This window comes from Geospiza fortis, unplaced genomic scaffold (genome assembly GCF_000277835.1).
Source record: "Geospiza fortis unplaced genomic scaffold, GeoFor_1.0 scaffold157, whole genome shotgun sequence".
Lineage (NCBI taxonomy): Eukaryota > Metazoa > Chordata > Aves > Passeriformes > Thraupidae > Geospiza > Geospiza fortis.
In genome coordinates this window covers 2,034,673-2,062,150 of record NW_005054314.1, presented here as the reverse complement: position 1 = coordinate 2,062,150, position 27,478 = coordinate 2,034,673, and the positions used below count along the sequence as shown (strand labels likewise).

General features: G+C 44.6%; 1 protein-coding gene across 3 annotated transcripts in view; it reads right to left on the bottom strand.

Annotated features, from left to right (window-relative positions):
• GRIA3 (glutamate ionotropic receptor AMPA type subunit 3) overlaps positions 1 to 27,478 on the bottom strand; it is a 348,477-nt gene that overhangs the window by 6,181 nt on the left and 314,818 nt on the right. The window contains exons 12-13 of one of the 3 annotated variants that reach the window (XR_004081630.1): positions 15,405 to 15,652; positions 14,737 to 14,851 (exon numbers count right to left, since the gene is read on the bottom strand). Coding sequence is in view for 2 of the 3 variants with exons in the window: in XM_031056067.1 (XP_030911927.1) it covers positions 15,392 to 15,652 (261 nt within the window). In the remaining variant the exon portion in view is untranslated. Of the gene's footprint in view, positions 1 to 14,736; positions 15,653 to 27,478 lie in introns of those variants that run through there. The other 2 variants (XM_031056066.1, XM_031056067.1) reach the window with 2 other exon arrangements.

The window sequence follows — 27,478 nt, the reverse complement described above, 5'->3', positions numbered from 1 at the left end:
TGAAAGTGCCCAGGGTGGGAAATGCTGGCAGGATAAACAGAGTTGCTGACTCGTGCTGCCAAGAGCCCACAGCCCAGGGGGGCTGAGCTCATCTGCCCTTCCATGTGGGAAAGCAGCACCTGAGGAGCTCTTGGTTAGGTTTTGTCATTTCCACTTCCTCCTTGCATGAAGTCTTGGTTTTTTTCCTGCCTGTTTCCATCAGACAGGCTCCCTGTGTAAGGAATATCTTCAGTTCCTGCTCCTGCTTGAACAGCTCTGATCCCTGCTCCATGGCTGCACAGGGCTGAGTTCTTATCCCTGGCAATGCTGTGCCACTTCGTACAGGATGGCACCAGGCAGACACATGCACAGCCTTCTTTGGGTCCATTCAGGCCTGCTGTCAGGAGAGGAGGCACACGAGATGCCCACGCCTGCCCCAGTGCCAGCCTCATGTCTGGCTCTTGCTGCTCTCTGCCATTCTCCCACCCCTGCCCTAAGTCCCTGACTCTCTGCAGAGCAGAAGAGACTCAGGAGAAAGAGCAGCAAGACCTACACAAAACACCTTAAATATAAGATAAATTGCACACTGGCATTTAGGGAAACATCCCCAGACTGGGAGGGCTCACAACTCTGAGCAACAGGAATGGCTGAGCCCTGCCATGCCTGGGGCAGGGCAAGATGCTGGAAGAAGTAGCAGGTAAAGGAAAGTCCTGTTCCCTCATCTGCCAAGAAGCTGCTTTTGGGATGGCTGTGAGACTGCTGGTGGCTGATGCTGGGAAGAGTTGCTCTCAGAGATGCTCCGTGTCCTTTGGCAGAAGGGTGGCAGCCAAGCCCAGGAAGCTTGTGGGCTATCATGAGAAAAATGATCATATTCAAGAGCTCCTGAGCTGAATGCTCCATGGCTGTTCCAACATGACCCTGTGTAGTGTCACCCAGGCCAGCAGGAAGGCAAGAGCAGGGGAAAGCCATCAAGGTGGGGATAACCCCTGGTCCCAGTGGCAGCACTGCCAGCACCGCCTGCAGAGCTGCTCGGCTGCCCAGGCAGAGGCAGCACCACTCTCTCCTGGCCTGCACAGAGCTCAGTTTGACACCAGCCAAGACTTTATTTTTATAAAATGGCTATTTTTAAGCGGCAGCTGTAATCTAATTAAGTATCAATCAGATCTGGCTGTACACACTCAGCTGGACACAGCCAACGGGTGGCAGTGACAAGCCACATGAGACAGACCATGTTTGCTGGCCCGGCACTGGCAGCAGGCAGAGCTCCTCCACAAGGAGCCAGCTGCATCCTAAAAAGCCAGCTGTGCTGCAGCTCTGCCTGCATCGTCCTGCAGGTAGGCTGTAAAACATGAACGAGATCAAAGCACGCCCTGAGACACTGCCATCACCCCGGGGGGGCAGGGAACACTCCTGCCCCACTCGGTTACAGCCATGGGGAGCAGCCAGGTCCTGGCCAAGCCACCACCACGGACCCTCCTGGGCAGCTGGGCTGTGCTGAGACCCCCAGCGACCCCCAGACAAACACACTACGAGCAGCTGTGCATCCTGCAATGCCAGCCAGTGAAAGCTCAGTGTCTTTACCTTCCCCTTACAAGCCCCAGCAGAGAGCAGGGTGAATTATTGCTCAGAGAACAGTACTCTCATTTTAAATTTCATTTAAAAACTATCCAATTTGGAGAGATTTTATGCAATACATCTCTCAGCTTTGAAAAGCATTGTGCAGCTGAGAACACACAAACAATAGGAAGAAGGTTATAAACACCTTTCCTCCTACCTGCATATTTTATTGTGCAAATTTTCCCCTCCCCCCAGTCCTATTCCAAACACTATTTTTAATTTGCATGCCTTTGTAAACCCCATACGGAGTACTGAGAATTTGCATAACATCCAATACATTATAGATTAGCTTTCACAACATTATACAGTATTGGGAAATGAGGAGGCTTAATATGCTAATTAGGGTGCTTTATTTTTTTTAAGCCAAGATTGCAGCTAATTGTGCACACACAACTGCCAAAAAAAAAAAAAAAAAAAAAGAAAAAGTAGTAAACTAAAATTATCTTAACTAAACAGATGGGAATTTGCCTAAACTGGGGTTTTCATTATCATTTGTCACAGTCCTGTTTGCCAGGTGAGGTACCACATTCCCTCAGCCTGGGAAGGAGAGAGGTGATTTGCTTTCATCAAAGTCCTAAGGAATAATTTTGCCTGCTTCCAAGAAATAAATCCCAAGACCTCCTAATACAGGAGCTGTTTCCTTTGCAGCAGGATCTGAGAAACCTTAAAGTGAGAGAAGGCACGACGCCTCTGCAACCCTTGGTCCAGCACTTCAGGAATGCAGTATGAGCAGGTGCAGGATGGACTCCTCAAATCCCAAATTCCCAAGCTAAGTAGACATACTGGAAAGTGAGCCTGGTTGCTGGTACATTTTCCCATTGCTCATCTTTGAGTAGCTGTCTAGCCTGGTTCAATTTAACAGTCAGAGTCAGTCATGGCTTTGGCTGAGATTCTGATGGAAGTGCAGAGAGCCATGTCTGGATCCTGTCATTTTTCAGTGAGTGCTCAGCAGTGCCCATGGAACACAAATCCTCTGTGTCACCCCTCAGCTCACACTGAGCCGGTCCTTGGGCAGTGCCAGAACCCTGCCTGGGCCAGCCAGCCCAAGGCCACCAAGCTGCAGAGTGCTCTGATGGTTGTTAGAGGGGGAACTGTAAGGCTCTTCTAGGAGTGGTGGTTGCTGGATCCAGGAAAGGGAGTTGTCATTGCTTGTCCTGGGACTGCTTGACTGAGGGGAGATATTTAGAATTGCCTTAGAGGCAGAGGACTGGAGACACTCAATGACTTGTCTGGGTCCCATGGGAAGGCTATGTCACCAGCCACCTACTTCTCTCACTGTCCAATTCAGAGGATCATTTCCTCATTTTCTGGGGCTCTGTCTCAAAGGACTTCAATTTCCTTGTAGTTTTCTTGGGATACTTTTGTGCTTTCCAGTTGTTTTTTTTTTTTTTAATTATGTTTCTGTAGTTTAGCTGTACGGCATATTCTGTAAAGTCTTTGGCCCTTTACTAGGTGGCTTCCACTGTTTTTCCATGCTTTAATTTATGATGGGATTCTTTTCCATCTCCCCTATGTGGTTTCCAGACCTCTCTCTGTTAGCTTGGTTGCTTTGATAAAAGTAAAATGTTCAGAGGTTTGAGAGCTTGTGTTCTCCTGTTGTGCTCTGTATGCCAAGAAAATGAGATGAGGCCACTTGGATTGGGATGTCAGCATTTTGGATTCCACAGGATGGTATCCTTGTCCAGAAACTTGCAGTGTTTTTCTTCCTTCCCACAACTGAAGGATTTTGTTGTTTCCTTGCTTTTGTTTTTCATCCAGTATGATCTGAATCATACAGACTTAAACCTGTGAGGCTGGTTCTCTTGGGCAGCTTTACCAAACCCTGCTAAGATTTTTTTCTACAAATGATTGGAAGACTTCAGTTTAGAGAAACAATACCAGGAGCCTCATAAGGGATAGTACTGCCCTTAGAGGGGAATTAAGCATCTGCAATGGTTGTTTCTTTTAAGAGCAGCATGACTGTAAGATCAGTGCCTGCCTGGTTTATAGGCTTTACAGAGACTGCCACAAACATGATTTTATACCTTGACAGAAGTGGGTTTTATTGGTGTTTCAGCTGTTTTGTTTCTCTGCCATCCTGTTAGGAGACTCCATTCAGGTGCTGGCAGCATAATCTTCCCCTCTTCAGCTATCAGCTACTGCTAGAAAACAAGGTGTGCCAGTCTTTTTCCAGATGATAATATGACACCATCCCAAAGGGGGCCTCCTTTTCCTTTTGCAGTGTGGCCTTGGGGCCTCCTCCGTGCTGCACTTCAACCTGTCTGGGTGCAGGACAATAGACCCAGAAGCCCTTTGCACCTTTTGCTGCTCGTGGTCCCAGAGGACAGGATGATACTGATGGAATTAACTGATTTTTGAAAAACAGACTAATTAAAATCTCACCCCTGAGCTGCATCCCCAAAGCTTCAGGTTCAATTTAAGAACTTGGACCACCTCTTCCTCAAATTCAGGAGGCGCTACAGCACTTGGTCATGCAGGTTGATCGTGTACAAAACATGGCATTGTTTCCAGGTAGAGTAGGTTCACCATGCAGATGCTCCTTCTCAGAAGAAGGAGCTGCTATGTGCCTTTGCAAAGCATTTATTTTTATATTTCATTATTACCCATCTTCTATTCATGCAATTAATATGGAAAAGAGGGAACACAATGACTCAGAGGGCATCCGCTCTCTCCTCTTCTCTTTGAGACAGCCATACCTGTCTGAGGGATTTCTTGCCTTGCCTCCTCTTACCAAAGCCCCAGTTTCAGGTTAGTTGCAGTAAATGTTATCTCCACTGAGAAAACTGGTGGTGTTATAACATTTCTTTCCATTCTTTCTGGCCAGAACAAGCTTGAAGTGGAAGACAAGCAAATTAATTGCTGAAGAGGCAGATCTTTATTAGTCCTGAAAGTGGGAAGGTAGAACTTCTGACCCTCTCAAAGCATAAATCGTTACAGGTTTTTAGTGGTGTGATTAATGGCTTTTCAGGTTAATTGTCATGATTTCACCTGCACCTATTTAAAGAAGATAACCCCAAACCAGATGTTCCACCTACTGACATCACTAAATTCTACCAGCTTAAGACACATGCCCAGCAGGCTGCAGTCCCACAGATGACTGCAAAGGCTGGCCAGGCTGCTCCTTTTGGCAGGTGGGTTCCAGTTACTGGCCATCATATTTGTGTGCTAGTGCTGTAAACAGGACTCCTTCCTGAAGGAACTTGGACTGCAGTGAAGAAATCTGAGCAGTTTCTTGGAAAAGCGATGTTAATTTATGAAAAGAACATAGTGATCTTGCCAGGAAAGGGCCATTTTCCAGGAAATATGCCAGTGCCTTTGCAGCCAGTGTTTGGGTTGGTCCTCACAAGTTGCAGCAGGTGATACAAGGAGTCAATGACCACTAGAGGTGAGAACTGGGAACAGAAGTCAGTTTAGGACTTGAACAACTCATCCAATAATCTGCAGACTTTTTTCAGCTCTGTCTAACTGGTGTTTGAGTGGCATGAAGTCTCAGCAACACTGTAGTTATGTTTATTACTTGCAATCTAGAAAAGATTTAAGTGATGATTGGAACAGCTTTGGATAATTCCCATCCCATTCCATGCTCTAATGGATGTAATATAAATGTTATACCCAAACCCAATCACTGCCAAGGAGAGCGAATGAACTCGGCAGACGGCACACTGCTCCTTTCAAACCAGACGAACCATTGCTCAGAATTAATTTACAATTTTTAGATGCAATCTTTCAGAAAAGCAAGCTGCAAAGTAAAGGTGCAACAAGCAAAGTTCTTCAAAGCACCAGTTAAAGGGCTTCCTCAGGGTGGCACAGGATGGGGAGGGCAGTGCATGGGCAGCCCTGGCATCTCTCACTACCTGGGTTTTACAGCTGCAAGTTTTCCTTCACTCACCATCAGCTGGTTCCTGATTTTCTGTAGAGTATCAGGTGTACAGTGTGGCATTTTCACATCAGTATTGCTTGCAGCATCTTGAGAGTCCAAACATAGCTTTTTTAGGGGTAGAGGGTAAAAGAGTCACCCATGAACTTGAAGGAAGACCAGAATAACATTCAGCATTGAGAGCTCCTCTCTGGTCTTGAAAACATCCTCTCTTCTTGTGTGCCTGGGGCTGTAGCTCAGGATAGCAGAGCACAAGGTGCAGCAGAACTGATCAGCACTTCAGCCATGGAGGGATGCCTGGCTGGCTCAGGAGATGTCAAACACTGGGCAAGAACTCCAACCACTACAGCTTCACTGCTGTAGTGCCCCCTGCACAGGAGAGCTCCACAGGCTTCTGCAGGGCTACTTGGCCAGGACATCCATGTCCCCAGCAGCACTGTGGAGGGATGTGTGCCATCTCACCCAGCAATACAGAGTTCATTTAGAGGTGAAGCAAAGCAATTTAAGGCCAGTGGCAGTGGGGATCCTTCTCACAAAAGCAGATGGATGCTGGCTCCAAACATACAGCAAATATGGTCACCAGAACTGTCCTTGGCTAACAGACCTCCCTGCGTATTTAACACTGCAGCTACCACAATGCACAATCCTGTGTGTTGCCAACAGGCCCTCATTCATTTTCCCTAGCAGTACAACAGCAGACAACCAATTCCTCTGGTTGGAGAAGTGTCATGGAAATGCAGGCTCACATCACTTGGGATGCAGCACTTACAGCAAAGCTGTTTGTGACTCCCTGTACTTGGTACTGGCCCTTTGGGTGCCAGGAGAAGGCAAAACCACAGTGCCAAAGACAACCCTGGGCTCTGGCTGTGTCACACTGCATGGCACAGAACAGCTGTAAATCTGGTCTAGTATCTGGCTAGGCCAGATTTATTGCTGATTTGTGGCATCAGAGCAACAGAAAGCCACAGGAGGCTTCTGGCAAATCTGTCCCTCCTGAGAGTCTAAATCTGTCCTTCCTAATGCAAGGTGACATCCTCCCTCTGCATCAGAGCTCTACCCTGGCCAAGCCCCACGGTCAGACCAAGGGCTTGGCCTCTGCAAAGGGCTCGTTACCCTCCTGTCCAAATCTCAGTGATGTGAAGGAGGCGAGAGTCCATGGTGGTACCACGTCTTGGTTAGTACATTATAAAGTGGTTTTTTACTTGTTTATCATTAAATAATAATAAACTTGTCTTATAATTAAATAATCCCTGTTGGTTTTGCCTAATCCTTTTAGTTTAGGAATCTGACATATTTGGAGCACTCTCACTTGTACAGCAAGAAATGTCTTCCTTTGTTCCTTATGACCAGAGCTGCTCCTTAAGAACATCCCTGGCATTGCTGACATCAGCACAACCCAACCAAAACCATTATAACATCAAAGACTTCAGATGTTAAACACTTGCGTTTCTAAAATCCACCTCACAGTGTCAGAGAAAGGCAAGAAGAATAAGGTGCAAACAAGCAAGCATTTTCTAAATCCAAAATGCTTCCTAAAATCCTCTTGGGCAAAACTACTGAAAACCATGAATTAATTGTTCCTACTGGTGTCACTGGCTAATCCCCCCTAACTTCAGGAGAAGCACAGAGGGCAGCTTGCTGTAGACATGTGGGACACACTTACCATGCTCTGAGAGGCAAATACCTGAAGAGCACAGAGATTAGAGAACAACAAAACATTCTGAGCTGGAAGGGACCCATAAGGACCAGTGAGTCCAGCTCTTAAATGAAAGGCACATACAGGGATTGGACCCACAATCTTGGTCTTATCAGCACCCTGCTTGGTCTTATCAGCATCCTGCTCTGACCAACTGAGCTACCCTCAGTGTGACCCTGAACAATGGCACCACTGCCTGGCAGTGCTTCCAGCCGAGCAGAGAAATCCCTCACTCCCACACATCACACAGAACCACCAGCCTTCCCTGCCCTGCTGGCAGGAGGAGAGGAGGTGATGCTGAATGCAGCCTCCAGTGCTGTTGACTGGAGCTGAGTGGGCCAGAAGGCAAGTGGCCACTGCTGCATCCCTGAGCCAGCCTGCACAGGCACAGGGCTGTGCAGGGACTGACAAAGGCAGAAATCCAGTCCAGGCTCTCTGCTAATTTGACAGGATACCATAAAAATATCACTAACAGCCATCTTGGTATCATTAAAATATAAAGATAGAAACAATCTAGGAAGATACACCAAATCCAGCACTACTCTCTAGAGGGCATCGCTCGAGGTTAAAGACCCATCTAAATCAAATAAGGCTCTTTATTCCCCCATGCTGTATAAATCCCAGCCTGATCTGCAACTATTGAATGGACTTTTTGTCAGATCTTGTTACTGAAATAACTTCTGAATAGATACAAAACCTGCGGGTGAGTGCATCGTCCAAGGGCTCTGCCCTTGCTCAGATCAGATCATCCAGCTGCCTGTTGCAATTTAGCAATTTAGCAATGTCTCTGTGCCATGGCCTCATGTTTTGTGACACACCCATACTGAGGGATGGGGAAGACTTTGCTTGGAAATGGGCTCGTTACCCAAACCCACTCGGTTTGTTTAAAGACTACAGTTGCCTGGTACCTCAAGCAGGACTGAAGAGCCCTGAAGATACAGGCAAAACACACATGGTCAATCCCTGTCCCTTCTTGTCAATCACTACTTCCTACTTTCTGTCTCAAAAAGTGATCTTTGGTATTCCACACTGAACATTCAATATTCAATGAAAAATGCAAAAAGCACTGGGCATTTCTTTTTTAAATAATGAGCCCTTAGTTGCTCTTTGCTACCATTTCAGACCCACACCACTTTTTCCCTGCCCTGTGTTACCAGCAGTTGCACATTTCCAAGAGTCAACATTTGAGGGATTGAAATGCTTTATGGGTGGGCAGAGGAAGGGATAAAAGCGAAAGCCATCTAGCTGGGAAAGACAAAGAGCTTGCACAATTAGAAAATTTAAAACTCAGCACCTCAAACCCTATATATCCCCCAGCCACCTAAGAAATATGTTGCATGTCGATGGCTGGGGTAGTGCTTGGAGGCAGAGCAATAAATCCCCTGGCAGAGGATGCTGTTTTTCCTCACCAGCAGAGCCAGCAGCAGTTCCCTTTGCTCAAGGACTGGCACCCTGAGTGATGGTGAGGAGCATCCTGGGGCTGCAGCTTCCTGGCTGCCAGGGGCTGGATTTAGCTCCTGCTGAGCACTCAGTAGCTGCAATAGTTGTCCATAACAGAACTGTGTTGTAGTCTCCATTACTGGGCAGGAGTAACCTGCCATTGCAGGTTGGAGCATCCAGTTTATCCTTGTGGAATGTGAAGCATTTTTCCTTTGGTCACCAGGTATACATTTTAAATTTGGGTGTTTGAGTGCATGATGTCATTGCATCATCTACAGACACTGTGCACATTCTACAGAGCCAGATGTGTTACCAGCTGAGGCTGCAAGTTCTTCTGCTCTCTGCAGAGTCTGCAGCCTGTGTTTGACAGCAGCAGTGTTTCTATGAGAGAATATTTACACGTTTCACAAATGTAGCTCAAACAAATTAAACTCTGTACTAACAGGATCATAATTTAAGAGAAGTGCCAAGTGCTAATGTAATAATACAGGCTGATTGGATTAGGAAATACAAGCCATAACAAGTCACTGCAGCTCGTTCACAGCAGTGCCTGACACTTGAGGTACGGATGTGGTAAGAGAGTGGAGGAAGAGCAAAAGAGGGCAGGTGCCCAACATCGTGCTCAAATCTACAACATCTGAAAGAGCAGTATGGACCTTTCCTGCCACTGCTTGGGTCCTTTCTAACCTGGATGGTACAAGCAAGAGACTCAACTTACCTTGCATGCTGGCTATCCCCTCACCTTCTCTTTCTCTTGTGTCTAGGCACATCCATTTTCCCCCCATCTTTATTTTCCTCTTGAAACGGCTTCTTCTGTGACTCCTGCTCTTGGCTCCTCAGCAGGCTGCAGGTGGGTGCTGCTTAGTCCAAAGGCTAGTCCACAAGACATTCGAGGAACAGCTACGTTGTGTACAAAAGCTAGAGGCATTCAGCCCATGGTTACAGTGCCAGCAGCACAGAGAAATCCACAGAGCAGCACTAGTGCCTGTGTCCACGTGAGCAGAATGCTGAAACGTTAGAGTCACTTTGAAGAAGAAGAAAGGCATTTACTTTTCCCTTTGTATGTTAAATGACAGCAGCTAGTATTAAAGAAAAACAACCAAGCCCAGACCCCCAGGGAGATATACAAAGGAAGGGCCCTGCTCCTGCTGCTGGGAGCTCCACTTCCAGCTGCTGGTTTTCCTTTCTTCCTTTTCCAGTACCACAGAGCCTTCCGCTTTGACTTTTCCCACACTGATACTTACAGTGTGGGATAAATGACTCATGTAAGCAATCTATGGAAATTAACTGTTAAGCATCACAGATATTATCAAAAGGAGTGCACAATTAACAAGTCTTTAAGATTTCTTGTGGCCATAAAGGCAGGACATGGCGTCCAGGCAGGAGCCCCAGGTCTGCCACAATTAATGCTGCACAAACAGGTCTCCTTGCACACTTAGGTCTTGAGTTGGCTTTGGCAAGGCAGCAAAGGCAGTCTCCATGATGCTAAAGGTTACACTGGCAAAACTAAACAGTTCCAAATTCTTGGACACCAGTGGTTCTGACTCCACCAACTCCTTCCCAGAGTAGGCAACCTACTCTTCCCAAATTATCGTGCCACTTCTCCCCATTCCATTTCCAGGAAAATACCCTCAACAATCTGCATAACAGCACTGCTGTTTCTGCAAACCAGAGCAGGCTCTCTGCCCTCCTTGGCAGTGCTCTGAGATGCTCCAATGAACTCCTAGAGCATTAAGACTTCATCACTGCCACAAAACATACACAGTATTATTTCTTAATATGCTATAAAGTAATAGCTGTCAATTAAATCAATATTCTGGTGTCTTCCTTTTAAAGCATTATTTTGCTCTGTCACTAATTTGCACAATACAGTAATTTCATATTACTTTCCCAGCTCTGAGCATGAATTAGCTCTGTGTTACTGTCACTGGCTCTGATCAGCCATTTTATCTTTTTCCAGCTCATAACGCAGGCCTATAGTATGGATGACAAGGAAATTCATGCTGATGAACATAATTTCAAACAAATGGCTCAAATAAATCGTGCTGCATCTTTTAAAGATAGCCATTTCCCCAAATGTTCTCTTTTATGCACGACATGTTTGGCAATGGTGCTCTTTAGGCATCAGGTATCATCTAAAATAAAGCATAACAGATTTCTTCTAAAAATATGCCACCTAAAAAAATTATGCTGCAAATGCTAACGGCTGTGCTGAAAATGTATCAAACCAAAACAGCACACAGACACGGGGGAACAGATCCCATCTGCTAATGGCCACACTCACAGCTCCGAAGGTCTTGAGAATGGGATATTGTATGGAGCACAGCTCTGAGGGCAGAACTCAACTAGCACACTGGAAAAGTAATTCTCTGATTAAAAAGAAACAATTGGAAAATGAAATAATTTACATTGCATGTCATTTCTCTGATGTAGTCCAAAAGAGGTATCAGCCTAAAAAAGAATATATTAAAGAAATTAAGTCAAATAATTAGCAGAGAATCTTGGCAGGTAAAGTTGATGAGAAGCTGCATTCAAACATTCTCCTTCCACGTTGGTTGTCATTAAATGTTACCATGAAGGTATAAGAATACAAGAAATTTATCAACAGCAGAACTTTGGAAATTCATCTTAGCAGGAAATTGTTCCTATGCAACTGAATAATTAGTTTCACTTAAGTCATTCAGGCTGTGACCGCCATCTGCATCCCCTTTTGTCTAATTCTTGTTAAATCCCTAGTCGGCCATAACTCAGCTCCAAGATTATAGGACTGTATAATAAACAAAATAATTAGTTTCCAAACTTGTAATACACTGCAACATATTTCCTGGAATATGTTTTTTTACAACTGCTATTTTGTATTCTCTCATGATTGAGAACTCAGCTTGCATGTATAAGAGCATTTGAAGAGAGGATAATTTTGCCATGAAACTAAATTCAAGCTCATTTAGGAGAGCTAAGTGAATGAGTTTTGATGCACGCACCAGAACGTCTGCATCAGCCAAGCCAGCCCACATGTATTGACATGCATCCCAGAGAAATTATGTATGGATGGAGCATATTCCCCTTCAGACTTGTTAAATAAGGACCACTACTGAAACTGGGTCATTCCCTTTGCCAGGGCAGTACCAACACTGGCATCCTCTGCTCCACACCAGCACTGACACAGACTGGTAGCACTGAAAACAAGACACATATCAGCTGAGGCATTTAAAACAAACTCATTAAAATGGCACAATCTCTTTAGTCTTGAATTATGAGTGAACCCCAGGAGCATGGAATGCTCACAGGCCTAACCTTGCACTCTGTGTAAACCAACAGATTCAAAGCCTGCAGAAAGCCAGTTGAATACCTTTCCTTTTTCCTGCTGCAAGACTCAAAATCCTTGTGAAAATGGAAGTCACTGTTTAATTTTCCAGAGGCAGTGAGATATGATAATGAGACAAACTCACAGCTCAGAACGATTCCTCTTGGAGCACGGGCACACCGCATGCCAGAGCGCAGGGAGCACGAGCAGGGAGGGTGGCCGGGTCCTTTGCAGTACAACGATGGACACTGGCACAAGCAAACAGGCTCATACTCACCTCTGGCCTTCAGCAAGAGCTAAAGTATCAGTCACAGAGGAACTCGCCAGTCTGCCATGACTCACATCTACACACAACCCACTGCGCAACCCACTGCCAGGAGGCAGGAGGTGGCTGATTGCCAACTGGGGGCAGCAATTTCCCAAGCCCGGGTCTCTACAGGGGAAGCTGAGAGAGGAGTCTGTCAGCTTGGCCAGTAGAGAGAGCTGCCCCGAGTGAGCAATGGTTGAGATGGAGGGCAAGGTCTGTATCTGCACCTCAGGCACCTTCATCACCCCATCCAGATTCCCCCAGCTGTCACCTCCTTAAAGGTAAAAGGGAAAAAAATAACAGTTTTGCAGTGACTCCCCTAAATGATCTACAAATGAAGCCGTGCTCATATAAACAATTAACTGGAGAGATGGGATGAGATGATGGGGGCAACTTCTGGTGGGAGGACAGTGAGGAGAGAGAGGCCAGCAAGACTCTTGGAGCTGCAGTGCACAAGGGGCAGCACCAGAACTCATCTTTCCTGAGAGGGCAGTGGGGCCCCTGCTGGGCTGGGGCAGGACCTGGCCAGTGATGGGGGTGTGCTGGGAAGGCTCTGCATGTTCTGCCATGGAGCCACACTGCAGTCTGCAGGGCTCAGGGCCTACAGATCTACCTCAAAGGAAGAGCCACTTTGTAACAAAAAGGCCCTTTGATTTACCACACCTCTAGAAACAGCCACTAACCTCTTCCCCACCTCCCTTAGCTTTGTCTTCTGTGGGAGGTCTTCTACATCCCATGTTCTCCTCTCTGGGGACTTCTGCCAGCTGAGCTGTGCCCCAAGAGCTGGTGACTATAGCTCCTACACCTCAACTATAGCTCAAACAAGTCCTTCACCACAGCGTGTTACAACAAACTGCAGACAGACATCACTTGTCACTAAACCAGCAAAACACACATTATTGTGTTTGTTCCCCTTCCCTCTTCTCTGGGTACCAACTCATGTTACCCCAGACTCCACTCCCTCAACATTGCCTGACCAGGCCAAGGGCCTGCCAAATAGACAGCACTGCTCTTTGTAAAACATCTTCCAGCACAGGCAAAAATAGAAGGATGGCCCTGCCCTAGTTGTGACCATTTAAAAAGCCGTCTTTAGCTTCCTTAGGGCTGTAAGGGTTATTGGCTGGGTTTAATTCAATGAACTTGAAGCAATGAAGTTCATTGAAGCTGGTTTGTATGAGAGTTTTCTTTCAGGGAGGCAGCATTAGACAATGAGGTGCTGGATCCCAGGAGGATATTAAACATTTAATATACTGGCAAATATGACATATAAAAATGTTCTGTGAAGGATGAGCAGCAGAGCTAAAAAGCATAAAAAAGCTTGTGCTCATCTCCAGGCTGCTGCTGAGCACTGCAGACCTCCAGCTACTGAATCAATCCAAATTCAAGAGCTTTGCCTTCCTTTAATATTACACAGTGGCTTTTGCTAGCAGCAGACATGACAAGCTGAGCAATTTCCTATACAGCCAACTGTATGCAACTCTTATGAATAGATTGTAGCAGTAATTTGCAGTAATTGTCCGAAACTGCAGTTTACTGTTATTATTGATTTTGGACCAAATCTGAAGCATTTTTATTGGAGAGATTAGGAGTTATTGCTCCCTAAAGATCTGGTTTTACTAGATGTAGGAAAGTGTCACTATAAAAATGAATTTCCGTACTTTTCAGCATAACAATGTCATTTAAATTAATTTTCTTGGTAATTCCTGCACCCACAGTGACCAACAACACCCAGCCAATTCTAGCTATAGCTTATCCTTGCTGGGTTAAAGACTGCAGAAAAGGACTGCCAGTCCTACAGGACAAAGTTGGCAAGAGGAAAGCAGACTAGTTAACATTGGCATTACATGAACTCACTGAAGTAACTTTGTGAAAGTGCAGTATAGTCTGTCTGGAAGGCTGGGGGAAGCCTCAGCTCAGCAGAAGGCAGTGATAAGGCTGCCACAGCTGCCACTGGAGCCAGACTTGAGTCCACATCTGTATCAAAGGCATGTCAAACACAGACACAGGGCTCCTGCACAGGAGCGTGCAGAAGTCTGATCAGTGCTGTACAAAAGGTGACATTTGAATGCTCCAGGCAACATTTCCAAAACCTTCCCAAAAGGCCAAAGGAAACAGGAGCTCTTTCACCTCCAGGTCTGTGCTGGCACAGCTGGTCCTGGCAAAAAAAGTCTCATAAACCCTTGCTCTCAAGGGTTGGGACAGTGACCAGAGGTGATCATTGGTTTCTTGTACGGTTACCTCACTGATTTACTCTGTGTAGGTCCCATCAACACTAGACTTTCTATCTGTTAGTTAAATAAGGTTTCCAAACTCGAACAAACCCGCTGATGATATTAAATAAAACTGTTTCTTTGAAAGAGCTACTGAACAAGAGAATAGAGTTTTTTTTCCCACCACAATTAGTGAAATAATTTTCATCTGCTTTCTTTTTGAGTTTTTTTTCTTGAGAAGCAAAATAACAGCCTTGCCGATTACTCTTTGCTAAGGTACCCGATTGTGGTGACATTGAGGCTGACCTTGGAGTCACCTCCCCCGCTGCCGCACTCTCCTTTGTCGTACCACCATTTGTTTTTCAATTTGTCCAAGAGGCCTTGCTCATTCAGTTTTAATACTGCCAGGTTAACAGCATTTCTTGAAACGATAAAACATAACTTGTAAGAAAAATGCACAAATGCTTAGGAAATCGTAACGTATAAAAAAAGGAGCACAAGAGGACAAATTGGCTAAAATTTCACAGAACGTGGAGCTATCAAAATGTCTGTACAGCAAATACAGGGTTAAATATTGGAAGGTGGCATGGAGGATAACATTTGCTCAAAACTGAAGTGTGCGGGATGGGGAAATCGTCTTTGAGAAAAAAAGTAACAACACCACATCATGCAGTTAACATTCGTCACATATGGCAGGTTAACTTGGCTTTTACCATTTAAATTGAAAAAGCCATTGAACTGTAAAATTAAAACAGCAACAAACAATCAGAGAGGACAACACGAAGAGAACACAAAAAATGGATGCATTAAATAAATGAAACCATAATTTACCGTCTTATTTAACTCCATGGAATATTGAAGATTTTAAACTTTTAAGTTACCTCAAAATCCACAAGAAAGAAAATGACAACACAATACATCAGGGTAGGTGGAATACTATAACAACATGGATATTGTTATATTATTCCACCCACCTTAATGCTGAGCCTTTGGGGGTTGCTACACCATAGCCCTTGGAATCCAGGTTGCCTCCAACTTTCATGGTGTCGCAGGGCTTGCGCTGCTCGATGTACTCATTCATCGTGGACTCCAGCAGGAAGGCAAACTTGCCCTTGGACTTCCTCACCCTGGCCACCCCATCCGCCGTCGTCTTGGTGAACACCGAGGGCTCGGCCGACTTCATGTATGACCACATTTTCTCATAGACAGCTATTTTTGACCTCTGGGAGAGATGAAAGGAAGGAAATGAAGAATCATGTTGGCAAGACTGAGCTCCTTGGGCTTAGCTGGCTTGGAGGTATAACGACACCCTGTACTGATTAGGGCTAACAGATCAAAAAAGTCAAGGCAGCTCGGAGAGAGATACATTGCCCCCTGAACAAAGACCAAATGACAAAATGTTTGGGGAGGGAGAAGCAAATCTCAGACATTTATTCTATTGACTGCTGAGTAACTGGTAGCCTCAGAATGAGCAACGCTGTGTGCCCGTCCCAGCCTCAGCTCCTGTTGCGTGCTGGGTTTATCTGTCTGTGTGCTGCTCCGCTACCGAGCCAGAGGGAAGATGGGAAATCCCAGCTCATCCATCTTGGCCAACAGATGCCAAAGGAGCCTTTCCTCTTCACACAAATCCTTAGCATTGTTTTTTTTTTACACTAAGTGCTGCTAGGAAGGGCTGGCAGTTGCTTATTACAAGTTTTCAGCAAGGCAGGAGTGTGCTTTTCACAGTAGCAATGGTAGGTCTATGATACAGGAGACCATGACATTCTAGTGGCTGCCAACAGAGGTGCCCAAACAAGGGATATAAATAGTAATTACAAAACCTTTTATGAATCAATAGCCAAATATTCAAAATTTGTTTTCCCATTTTCCTAAAATACAGCAAATACAAGTATTAGCAATAAGCTGAAAAAAATCACTGGTTAACTGCCTGTCACCCATCTATATTTTTTCCTGATTTCCCTGTTTTGGGACTGAGCAAACCCTAACAGCCTCTAGCTCAGCATACAAGCTTTGTAAACCTTGAAATGTTGAGGAATGTGTTACTTCCCCTTCTCGCTCTTCCCCACCAGTAACATTTAAGCCACCCTCAGATCTCAAAGCCACCTCCAGACTGTCAAGAATTTGTATCCTGGACTACCGGTTAAACTTTCCTGCTTGGTCAACAGAAGGCAGTAATGCCAACTGCATTACTCCTAAGTCTAGAAATCCCAAAGATTTATATAAGGCTTTCAGTCCAAGTTGTGGGTACCTCAAATTTATGCCTCGTATTCCTTGCCAGTTCCCTGTCCACAGCTTTCCTTGCAGAATAGGAATGAAGCAGGCAGTAGCTAAATCTAGTTCAAATTTAGCAACCTTGTGGTAGAAGACTGCTAATGTCCATCAGCTTGATGATCGAGACATGCTTCCTCCTCACCCAGGACAATTTAATGCATTTTGAATAATGTAATGCTTAACAGCCAGCCTCCAAACACTTCACAGGCCCTGCCTGCACTGCTCCCCAGATTAACATGCTCAGCTGGTGCTGCTACAGTGGATAGAGAGGAGCATGAAGGGCAGCATTTTATTTTATCCTTCCTGATGAACTGAAAACCAACTGAAAATGCAAACCAATTAAAATCAGCCCATCTGACAAAAGGAAATCAGAGAGACAACAATCAAGAGGGGCTAGCTGGATGCTGGGGAGATGTGTGAAAAACAAGTCAGAGAGAGCATCTCCTAGCTGAAGAGGGGCTGTACAGCTGTGTTTGCCCAGCATCAGGACAAAGAGAGATGTAACTGGGGTCTGGAATGGTCCTTACACAGCTGAAAGAAGGAATCTGGATTTTCCTGACTTTCCCCTGCAGCAGCAAACACTGAATAGCCTGAGACGAGGATGGTGGCTCTGAATTTGAGCGGGGAGTGTGGCAGCTCAGCCCCTGCAGGGAGTGCTAAGCCTCAGGACTGCAGGAGCAGTGGCAATCTTGGCGTGTCTTAGTTTCAAGGTTCTATGCCTTACAACCTCTATCTTCTTTTAACATAAATAATACAAACACACCTGGCCATTTATATTTTCAAACAGGCACCCAAGGGACAAAAGGAAGGTAGAAAATCATCTTTACTCTTTATACCTCTCAGCAAGCTGAAGTTGTGTGCCTCCCAAATTGTGCAAGCACTACATATGCTTTTGCTTGTTTTCCTCTGCAGAGTGTGCCTTTAATTACCCAGATAAACCAGAATTTCTTTTCCTTTCAATCTTTTAACTCACATATGAATACCTGTCTAACTTCTTTCATACTCTTTCCACCTGGCCTGACTACCTGAAAGCAATGGCCAGTACATCTGTGCATTGTTAATAATCAGTTATCTGGTGAGTGCCAACAGCATGCACAGGGCTGCACACAGTCCACAAAGCATGTTCCCTGCTCCAAGGGCAAAGGGTGAAAATCATCATTCATGCTTCAGAAAACCAAATTCTACAACTGAAAACCTGATCTCTTTTCAACTTCAACAAATAGCCTAAGCTTTATAGTCTGTTGCCTTCATTTAACTCTTCTGGATGACGTAGTTAAAAATCAGTTCCCATTTCTATATGGTCATTGTCCACCTCTTCTTCTGCCAAGTGGGATTTTCATAATATCTTGTTATCATCAAACTAACTAAATAAGAATAGCAATCTGATCTAGTAGAAGTAGACAAAAATTCAAGCTAGAAACAAAGCATGTGTTGACTGGAAAAGGTTAATCTAAAATGCATCAAGCATGGATCGGTTTTGGAGCACAGTCTGGCTGAGGATCTCAGAGAGAGAGGACCAGTGATGTGATGGGCTCTGGCCATTGAGTCCTGCTTGGTTAGTGCTGATTTTTTCAGCCATTCACCCAAATTCCTAATAAGGTGAAAGTAACTACCTATGATGAGGCTGCTTGGAGAAAGGGACAGTTTTCTGCTCCTAGAGCCATATTTTAAACCTGCTCACTGCCATGAAACAACCAGTTGATTAAAGCTGGTCAAAGATGCAACAGGATGAAATGACAGATGGTATTTTTAGTAAATATTTTTTTTCCAATTGCCTCAACAAAACCCAACCACCCCTGAAGCACCTAAAAGACTTTCAGAAATGAAACATGTCTTTCCTAACTATAAAGCTCCAAATTCTGTCTTGAAAGAACATTCTTACCCATCTGTCCCCCTCTGCAGACATTCACACTGCCTCTCCCAGCCCCCCTAGGAGTCTGACACCCATAAAAGGGGCCAGACAGCAGAAGCAACCACAGAGAAAGGATTTACACTCCGAAGTAAGGCAAGGTCTGACAGATCTGCACTGTTGCTAGAGTTCAGTGGCAGTAAAACATTCTCCCTGTCAATAAAGTGTTACTTTTAAAGAGATCCTTAGGAAAAAAAAAAACTTGAAAGATTTAAGCCAATTCAAAGCCCATAACTGTAGTAACTCCCTATGCTCTGCAACTCCTATTTCTTTGATATTGCTCTCCAGAAGTCCGCCACACACATTTCCTCGGGATTTCAAGGGGATATTATTATAATTTTTTTCTTAACAGAAACATTTTCAGTGTTTCATCTAGGCCCTGAGACACATTAAAGCATCTTCATTATCGCAGCCTTACTGCAGATATAAATAGAACTGGCCTTTGCTTTGTCAATAATGCTGGCTTTTTCTTTTTCTCTTTATTTGGATATGTTTATGCAGAAATATAAGCCACAAACACCCCAGCCAAGGGTGCAGGCAGCTCCCTTCCATGTCAGCAGAGCCAGCAGCTCTCGTGCCAAGGACTCACTTCACTTGGCCCGTTACTAATCAGCACCTAAATACACATTTCTTCTGGGTAGCAATGCACTCATTTGAAAAGAAGATGCCAATTCCATCAGTCCACAATTTTAACACTGTCTTTCATTCTAATTCTCCTAGTTTTGCTGTGTGGTTGACTCCAGCAGTGAAATGAAAAATCAGCCAGTGTGCGGTAGCATCCCAAAGTGTGGCCAGCCAGGGCTGGGTGAGTGACACAGTCATGGGGAGGAGGCAGATTTGCCTCTCAGTGGCAGCTATTTCTTCAATCCAGCAACCACAAATGTGGCTCCAGCTGGGCTCGACCTGGTGCCTTGGTTTCACTTTTGCACATTTCCAATCACCTAGAGACACCTAGCAGACCCCAGCACACCTTGGACAATTCCTTGACATTGGTTAAATTTAGCTCTAAAATATGAAGCCTTCTCCCAATGACTGAATTCCCTTCCCCCTCTGCAGACATCTGTCTCACACTTCTGCTAAAAGTGACATTGTGTCACCTCCTCCACTGCTGAGTAGGGGTGAAGTTGCTGTATTTGAAGGAAGCAACGCTTCTCCTTTCTAGTTAAAGTATGTTACAGAGATGCCTTTTACCTATTTTAGAACATTCAACTCTCCCTACCACCTCCTCCACAACTTGAAGGTCTTCTTCAAAATGTCTCCTTGCGCACCCTGTCGGGACATTTTATTAAAAATTACTAAAATGGTCCTTAATTTATTATGGCAGGGACCAGGAAGTGACTTCCCAGCAGTCAAGCCCAAATTGTTCTCCTACAGGTGAGAGCTGTTGATCATCCAGTCATGAGCCGCTTATAATCAAATAAATACTATTTTAAAAATCCAGTTATATATTCTGTAACTGTATAACTCTGTTTTATACTTCAAGAAATTTCAGATTATACTGATTTTTTTACCTCTGCCTTCAAAGCTAAGAGGGATAAACAAAGTGCAGCAAAATAAAAAAGCATGTGGAGCATCCTGACTGCAGCACACACATAAAGGTAGGCAGAGATATCCATAAAGGTCCTAGAGCGGCAGACTTACCACTCTCCTCTGCTGCACAGGCCCTATGACCACATTCTAGCTCTGTAACAAGGGAGATTTACAGCCCTTAAGTCAGACAGATGTTGCTGATACAAAACACAACGGTCCATACTAAAATCAGCGCAGGTATTTAATGTGAATAATACATGCTGCCTTCCTACAGATCACACCTCACTTTGTATGGAGGCACACCTCACTGGAATGAACTTGGGCAGTTAAGTGTGAACCATAGCTTCATTATCATCACTCATTGCTTTTCCTCCATGTGTGCAATTAGCTCTTCTGCAGCAGCTAATGAGTCCAGCAGCTTATGAACCATTTAAAAGCAAGCTACTAAACGGAATGAAAAAACTGCCAAGAGACAGCCTTGGTACTGCTGCTGCTGCCTGGCTTGGGCCCCACTGATATCCACAGGGTTTAGGCAGTTGCTTAACTGAACTTCCACCATGGCAAATTGCAATGGAGTGGCACCACTGTGTTTGCTGTTTGGATTTGGCTTTGATTTGGTGCCTTTCCACTCCCTCCAAGCCTGATGTTGAGTCATCCCTGGCAGAGCTGCCTCTGGGGGGGTGTGAGGGACCCTGGTGGGAGCCCTCAGCCTAATCTCAGCCCTGGAGCACATGGAGGCCAGCCTAATGATGATGCTACATAAGAACATGATAAATATTATTAGTAAGGTCCCTCTGCCTGAGATTTCCAAGCTCTTTACTGAGAAGGTAAAAATAGGTCTCATGAAGGCCAGAGGGCACCATTAGTCCCCTTTCCCCAGAGAGGACATGAAAGCAGAGATGCCATTTACTGAAGGTCATAGGGCAGAGTCTAATAGATCAATGTCACAGCTTTTAGCCACAGATAACTTGTGATGCCAGCAATTTACTTACCTATATGGACAGAAAAATCAATCCCATCATTACATGAACCTCTTGCTTTTATTACATTCTCGGCAGAAGAAAGTAGGTCAGGGCATTTCTCTTCCAGCAAGGCCAAACCCCAAATCCACCAATCTCTACCCACAGTTTATGAATTTGTGGGATGCCACAGAAAAGCCAGGTTCAACCATGCACATGTAAACTAGTCTGTATGTTTGTAGGAACACACAAATCTTTGAGAGTGCATGCACACACATAAAGGAAAGGGTGGCCTGGTGACTAATAATATTTTACAGCCAAGAATATGATGGGAGACATTGTCATGTTGGTTTATTGCTCAAATGGTAACTTAGGTTTTAGAAATGGCAATTTTCTTTCCCAGCTGGGGCAAATGAAGCCCAGAGAGAAGGATCAGGCCTGCAAACCCCTGGGCTGCTGCTTTTCTCTAGCATCCTCTATGCCAAGGTGCAGACTACCCCTGCATGGGGCTGAGGGATGGGGAGTCCAGCAGGAGGCTGGTGGAGGTGGTGATGGTGGGGAAGGACAGTCCACAGCAGTGCTGCCCACCCAAACAGCTGGGGAAGCAGCTTAATACAGCCCCTCCAGGCTTCAGCATCATTAGTTTTTCCACACCTGACACAGACAGTGGCCTGATTACAAAAGGAAGTGTCTTACAGAAACACTACAACATTCCAGGAGGTGTGTTTTGAGACTTTCTCTCTGTATATCATGGTCTTTTTCAAAGTGTGACCTTTGTGCTGTAGCTGCTTTTTAACAGGCAGCTCTTCTGCAGCGAGCTCCGCTCGCACAGACAAGCAGAGTCACTCTGGCTGCAGCCAGACGTTGCTGACACGTCAGTAACAGTCTGAGCAGCAGAATGTAAATCAAGATTTTAAGATGCCCTTTCCTGGCACAACACTGAACTTCAGACTATATTCATCTCCTCACTTTATTGCTGCCTTTACTCCTCCTAGTTGCAATGCTGATTGGGAAATTAAAATGAAAGTCTTTTTCAGAGACAAGCTGCCTTTGTAAATCCTCTGTGACTCAGGGACAGAGCCAGTGCTCGGGCAGTGCTCGCCCTGGGGAAGCAGCGCTGGAGGTGACAGGGGCTGAGTGGCACATACCAGGGATCTGGACAGCTGTGCTGGGTAAGCCTGTCTGTCTGTCTGTCTGTCTTCCCGGGGAGCAGGAGCAGCACACACTCAAGCTGGCTGGAGGGAGGCTTACGTCAGCCTTCAGGCTAAGGGGCATCTTTCCAGCAGTGACATATTCAGCAGAGTTGTCTCGTCTGGGCAACTGAGCAGCACAACCAGCCCTGCTCTGGATTTGGCCCGTAATAAATTAACAGAGAACGGCATTTCCAGCACATGATCTGAACACTGTCAGGTCTAATGAGTTTTCAGCTCCAGACAGAAAAGGCCAATATACAGGCAATGATGGAGAAATCCCAGTGGACTGCAAGAGGGGATGTTTCATATTCACATCATTAGAGTTTCTAAACCTTCATGTATTTCCTAATTATGCAAAAGTAACAGTAGCAATGCTGTGAGTCATTTATCAGCACCCATGTATTTTAAATGAATCTCTAATAAGCATGTACTAATGTGACACAGCAGCATTACATAAAGTAGTAGAGACTTGAAAAACCAGGGTCCTCGCTGTCTTGGGCAATGTCATTATCATTATCATAGAGCTTTTCTCCAAAAAGTAGAGCATTCAAACAGCAAGTGATTTTCCCCCCAGGCACTCTCTGCTTGCCTCTGTGGTACAGACACAGTTACAGTGTTAACCCACTGTGAGCTGCTGTGTCTGGCTTCCCACAGGCTGCAGCCCCTCTGGGGCCAGCTTCCCACGGGCTGCAGCCCCTCTCACTACCTGGTCCCCAGAACCCACAGCCCTGCTCTTACAGAAGGTGACTGCTGGGTGGTACAGAGATAGAGGTGAGCTGGAAAGCCTACATCACAAACACAAGAGCTGACAGACAAATGCCATCTGTTATTGAAGAGAAATGAGGAGATTTATTCAAATATTTGTTACTAAGTGTTGACTGAAAGCTTTGCTAAATCTTGACTTGCCTGCTGAAATTAGTAAAATGGTTCAGCCACCTTAAGCCCAGCTCCATTCAAATGCTCCCTTTCCAAGAAGCAGATGATGGATGAGCTGTTAATTTTAGTTCCTGTAAGGATACATTTTCCTCTCCAATCTACAGGCCTAAAGACATTAGATCATTCATGGGAAACCATTTCTTTTGCAATTATGTCACATTTGATTTCCTGTTGCCTTTCAAACTGCCTGTTGGCCATGTGGCAGAAAGGAGGTTCAAGAGATGAACGAACCCCACCAGCAGACCATCTATCACCCATGCAATGGAGAGGCTCTGATCTCTCTGCACGCATACAGTCACCTTTTAATATTTGTACATGCTCCCACCTATATCAAACAGGGGAAGAGAGAGAAAATATATAGGTGAATAAAATTTTCACACCTTCTTTGTCTAAAAGCAGTTAAACTACAGTACTTTTTATGATTAACAACTGCCACATTGAATATCTCAGATCTATAAAACTCATCTTTGAAGCTACCACTTTTCTGTGATGTTCTATTCTTTAATGTTCATAAATAAAATCACACTTCAATATTTTTGTCAGGAATTTGTTATGATGACTGTGTTGTTTAGCTCGATGTCAAGTGCACAGAAACCTCCAAACTGCTAATCATAGTTTTATCCTAAGGCAAAAGCAAAGCATTTGTATGACTGCAGTGCTAAAAACAAGTCCTTCATCTTCACTAACAAAATAAATTTTGAAATTAAAAATCAAAGAGTTTAACTACAGATGAAACCCTTAGTGCTGCGTGCACAGAGTTCACAATGGTGTTTTTAATAGCCTCTAATCATGATCTCAATATACTTTGATTGCACAGAATGCATAAAAATCATATGGCAGCTAGAGGTGTAGAACCCAAGGCTTCTCCTTACCTAAACTGCTTGCTCGTGGAATTTATTTCCCTCTTGTCTTCACACAAGCTTATCATCAGAGGAAAGCAATGAGCTCTTTAACTCATAATGGGTGTAACACACTGGTGCTTCCGAACGCATTACAGACATAATTCTCCGCTATCTCCTGAGGCTCTGCCATGGAGCTGTGCTCCTCCTTGGATGCCTGACTGGCATTGGCCTCACCTGCCACTGTCAGAGACACCTGAATGGGGAACCTTCTCTGCATGCTGCCAGCTGGGGGGGCAAGTGGTACTTGGCTGTTTCGAGCCAGGAGGGACCCACTGGTGCCACCACAGCCCCTCCTCACACAGCCCAGCACAAGGCTCCACTGAACAGGAGGGGAGGTCTGAGTTACCCCACGTGCTTTTAGCTGAAGGTGTTTCTAAATCCTTTTGATGGGTTAAATGTCGCAGACATGTCTTTGTGAAAAATCCTTTCTTCAAGATTTTTCCTTCTGAGAAGCTGTGGCCTCAGAGAGAGACGTAAACAATAAATTATCTGCTGCTGTGGAATGCAACAGTCAGTATAGATTAGTCCATCTTAGATGTTTATAAGTAATGGCCAATCCAGAACTGAGCTCTCTCAGTTCTGGACAGAGTCCGAGAGAGCTGCTTTGTTATCATTCTTTACTTTTCTATTCTTAGCTTAGCAAGCTTCTAGAAATCTTCCTTTTCTTTTTAGCATAGTTATAACAGATGAATATATCTTAAAATAATAAATCAAGCCTTCTGATCATGGAGCCAACGTTCTCGCCTCTTCCCTCAATTGAAAACCCTTGTGACCACCGTCACAGTTAAACGAATGTTTTCTTTTAATTTCAATAGTATTTGGAGCTTGTTCTTTCACTGTTCTTTCAGATAAATGCTCATTTTCGGTTTTGGTGTTAATCTGCCTGGTGTTTTTTTTCTTTGCTTTCCAACGAATTGTTTTCTATGTTACCTTTAGTTTCACCAGCTCGGTAATTTGGTACTTAAGTTTCTTTTCAAGAGATACCTCTCCTATATCCTTCCCATTTACTGCTTTTTCTGGTAGCTGTTTGCATGCACCTCTCCTCAGTATGGGCAAACAGAAATGCAAAGCCTCTTGCCAGCGCATCTCATGCTTTTCTATCTGTCCCTGATGAACTATTCTGATTTCAGAATAATTTCAAAATGGGAAACATCTTAAGGGGTCATCCTTAGCATGACTTCCTGTGTCTCAAAAACTGTGAGTTTGTACATATTTTGTGTATAGACAAAGTCCAGAAAGGACTCACATCTGAATTTGGTTTGCGAAGAATCACTTTTTGAGGAAAACCAACTGTAAGAGCTGGAACAAACTTCATGCGCAAAGGACCTCTGGTCTTTCTACTGAAATTCCGAACAGATCTGGCAACTAACGACATTTACAGGAGGAAAAAATCAGCAACTGACTTCAGGGCAAGTCATTCCACCTGAGGCACAGGAAAGCCACTCAGTAGCTGAGCTGTTTGGTTGGGGACATCCTTAAACTTGTGCTGAGAAATATACAAAGAAGAATTTCTACAATGAAGTAACATTCATTAGAGATCTTCTTTTCTCCTTAATTTTGTGAACACTGATTAACTACGTAAGTTCCCAGTGAAGTGTACTAGCAGGTCAGCTGTGTTTGTCAATGATCAAACATACACTTGGCAAGGTATTTTGCAGAAGCCTCTTAACAGAGATATCTGCTATCAATTAAAAGAAACAACCGTAAATTCAAGGGCAATTTATATTTCTAAATGTCTACAAACATGTCCTGCTGAATTTTAAAAAAAGCCAAGTTTAGACAAGAATCACTAACTGATTGTAAAGGTCATGCCTTTTGAATATATGCATACTGGAGGTGAAGTATTAGAGTGCGGTATTATACTTAGGCTCAGTGCTAAATTTGGATTAAATGGCATTATATTGATTTGATACGCTGCTCAGATATGCTGAAACTTTAATTGAATGTATTAGAAGATGTTAATTCTAACAGATAGACCTTTAAAAGTAGCTTAGGGATTTGAAACTTCTTTCTCATACAGGCCTTCACAATCTTCAAGAAAGAGAAAGAGGAATTTTGGAGTCCTTAATCTGAGTCCATGTGTTAATAAATATCTCAGGAGAGGTTCTTTCTTTTCAATATGGATGAGTGCCCTTTGAAAGCCAAAAGGGAATTGATGTAATCTATTGATTGCCATTTAAACGCCTTTATAAGCTAATTAGTGCAAAATGTAAGATGTTTCTGAGCAGAAACAAGCAACGACCATGAGAATACAGGAAGGTTCCTCTGAATCTTAGATATACTGGGAGGACAAATGCCCTTATGCAGAGAATCACCAACAAGTGAGGAGAGTAAACACTGTCTGCTGTGAAACTGTTATAAAATACCAGCTCTGGCTGGAATTGTGAGAGCAGTGTTGGAACTGTGAGAGCAGTGTTGGCATTGTGAGAGCAGTGCTGGGACTGTGAGAGCAGTGTCATGCCAAAGCAGCCGCTGTGCAAGCCTCAGGCAGCAGTGGTGTATCCAGCTTAACCCCATAGCTGGGACAGCCTCTGCCCAGGAGGCACTACCGCGTTTAGGGAAACTGCCAAGACTGGAAAATAGGTCATGAGCTGGAGTCTGCCCAGGTCTGAAGTGGCTCAAAGTCATTACCATCTGTTCATCTGAATTGAGAGGCTGGTATCAGTCCAGTTTCAGTATTCACACTGTAAAAAAAACCTTCAAAAGTGATGCTGTCTGGAAATGGGGCTGGCAGAAGGGAGCCATGGCCTGGAGGAAATCCTTCTTGCACATGCAGACAAGATGGTGGGGATCTGATGCTCACTTACATGTTATCCCTTTATGATGTATCAGCAGGCAATTTTTCCTTTCTACTGTCAGTCTGGCACCTTCCACTGACCAGCAGTGATTAAGATCAGGATCTGACTAGTATCTTTGAGAAACATTTTAGCCTTACAGCTCTAGAAAGATATATACCCATACAAGCTTCTTAATGGGATCTTGGAGAGACTGTCCTGAACCTCCTGTGTGAAGCCATGGCCCAGCTATAAAGCCAAGTTACTCCCTTCTCACTGAGTAAATTATCATGAGCCACTCAGCTAACTGCTGTTTAAACTAGCAAAATGCTGGGGGAAAATAGGGGGAGGATATTTCCCTTACACAGGGGATAAGCATCACCCTGTACTCAAGAGAACTCATGGCTTTTTCCAACTCAGAGCACTGTCACATCCACTGCTGCCTTTGGTAGCAGAGTGGAAAGAGATGCCAAGGGAGAACAAGTACCCTAAAACACAGGGAGATGCAGTCTGTGCTGCAGGACCTTGGAAAGCAAGAGTCCTCTCAGTTATTTAACGTTTCAGACACCTTTCC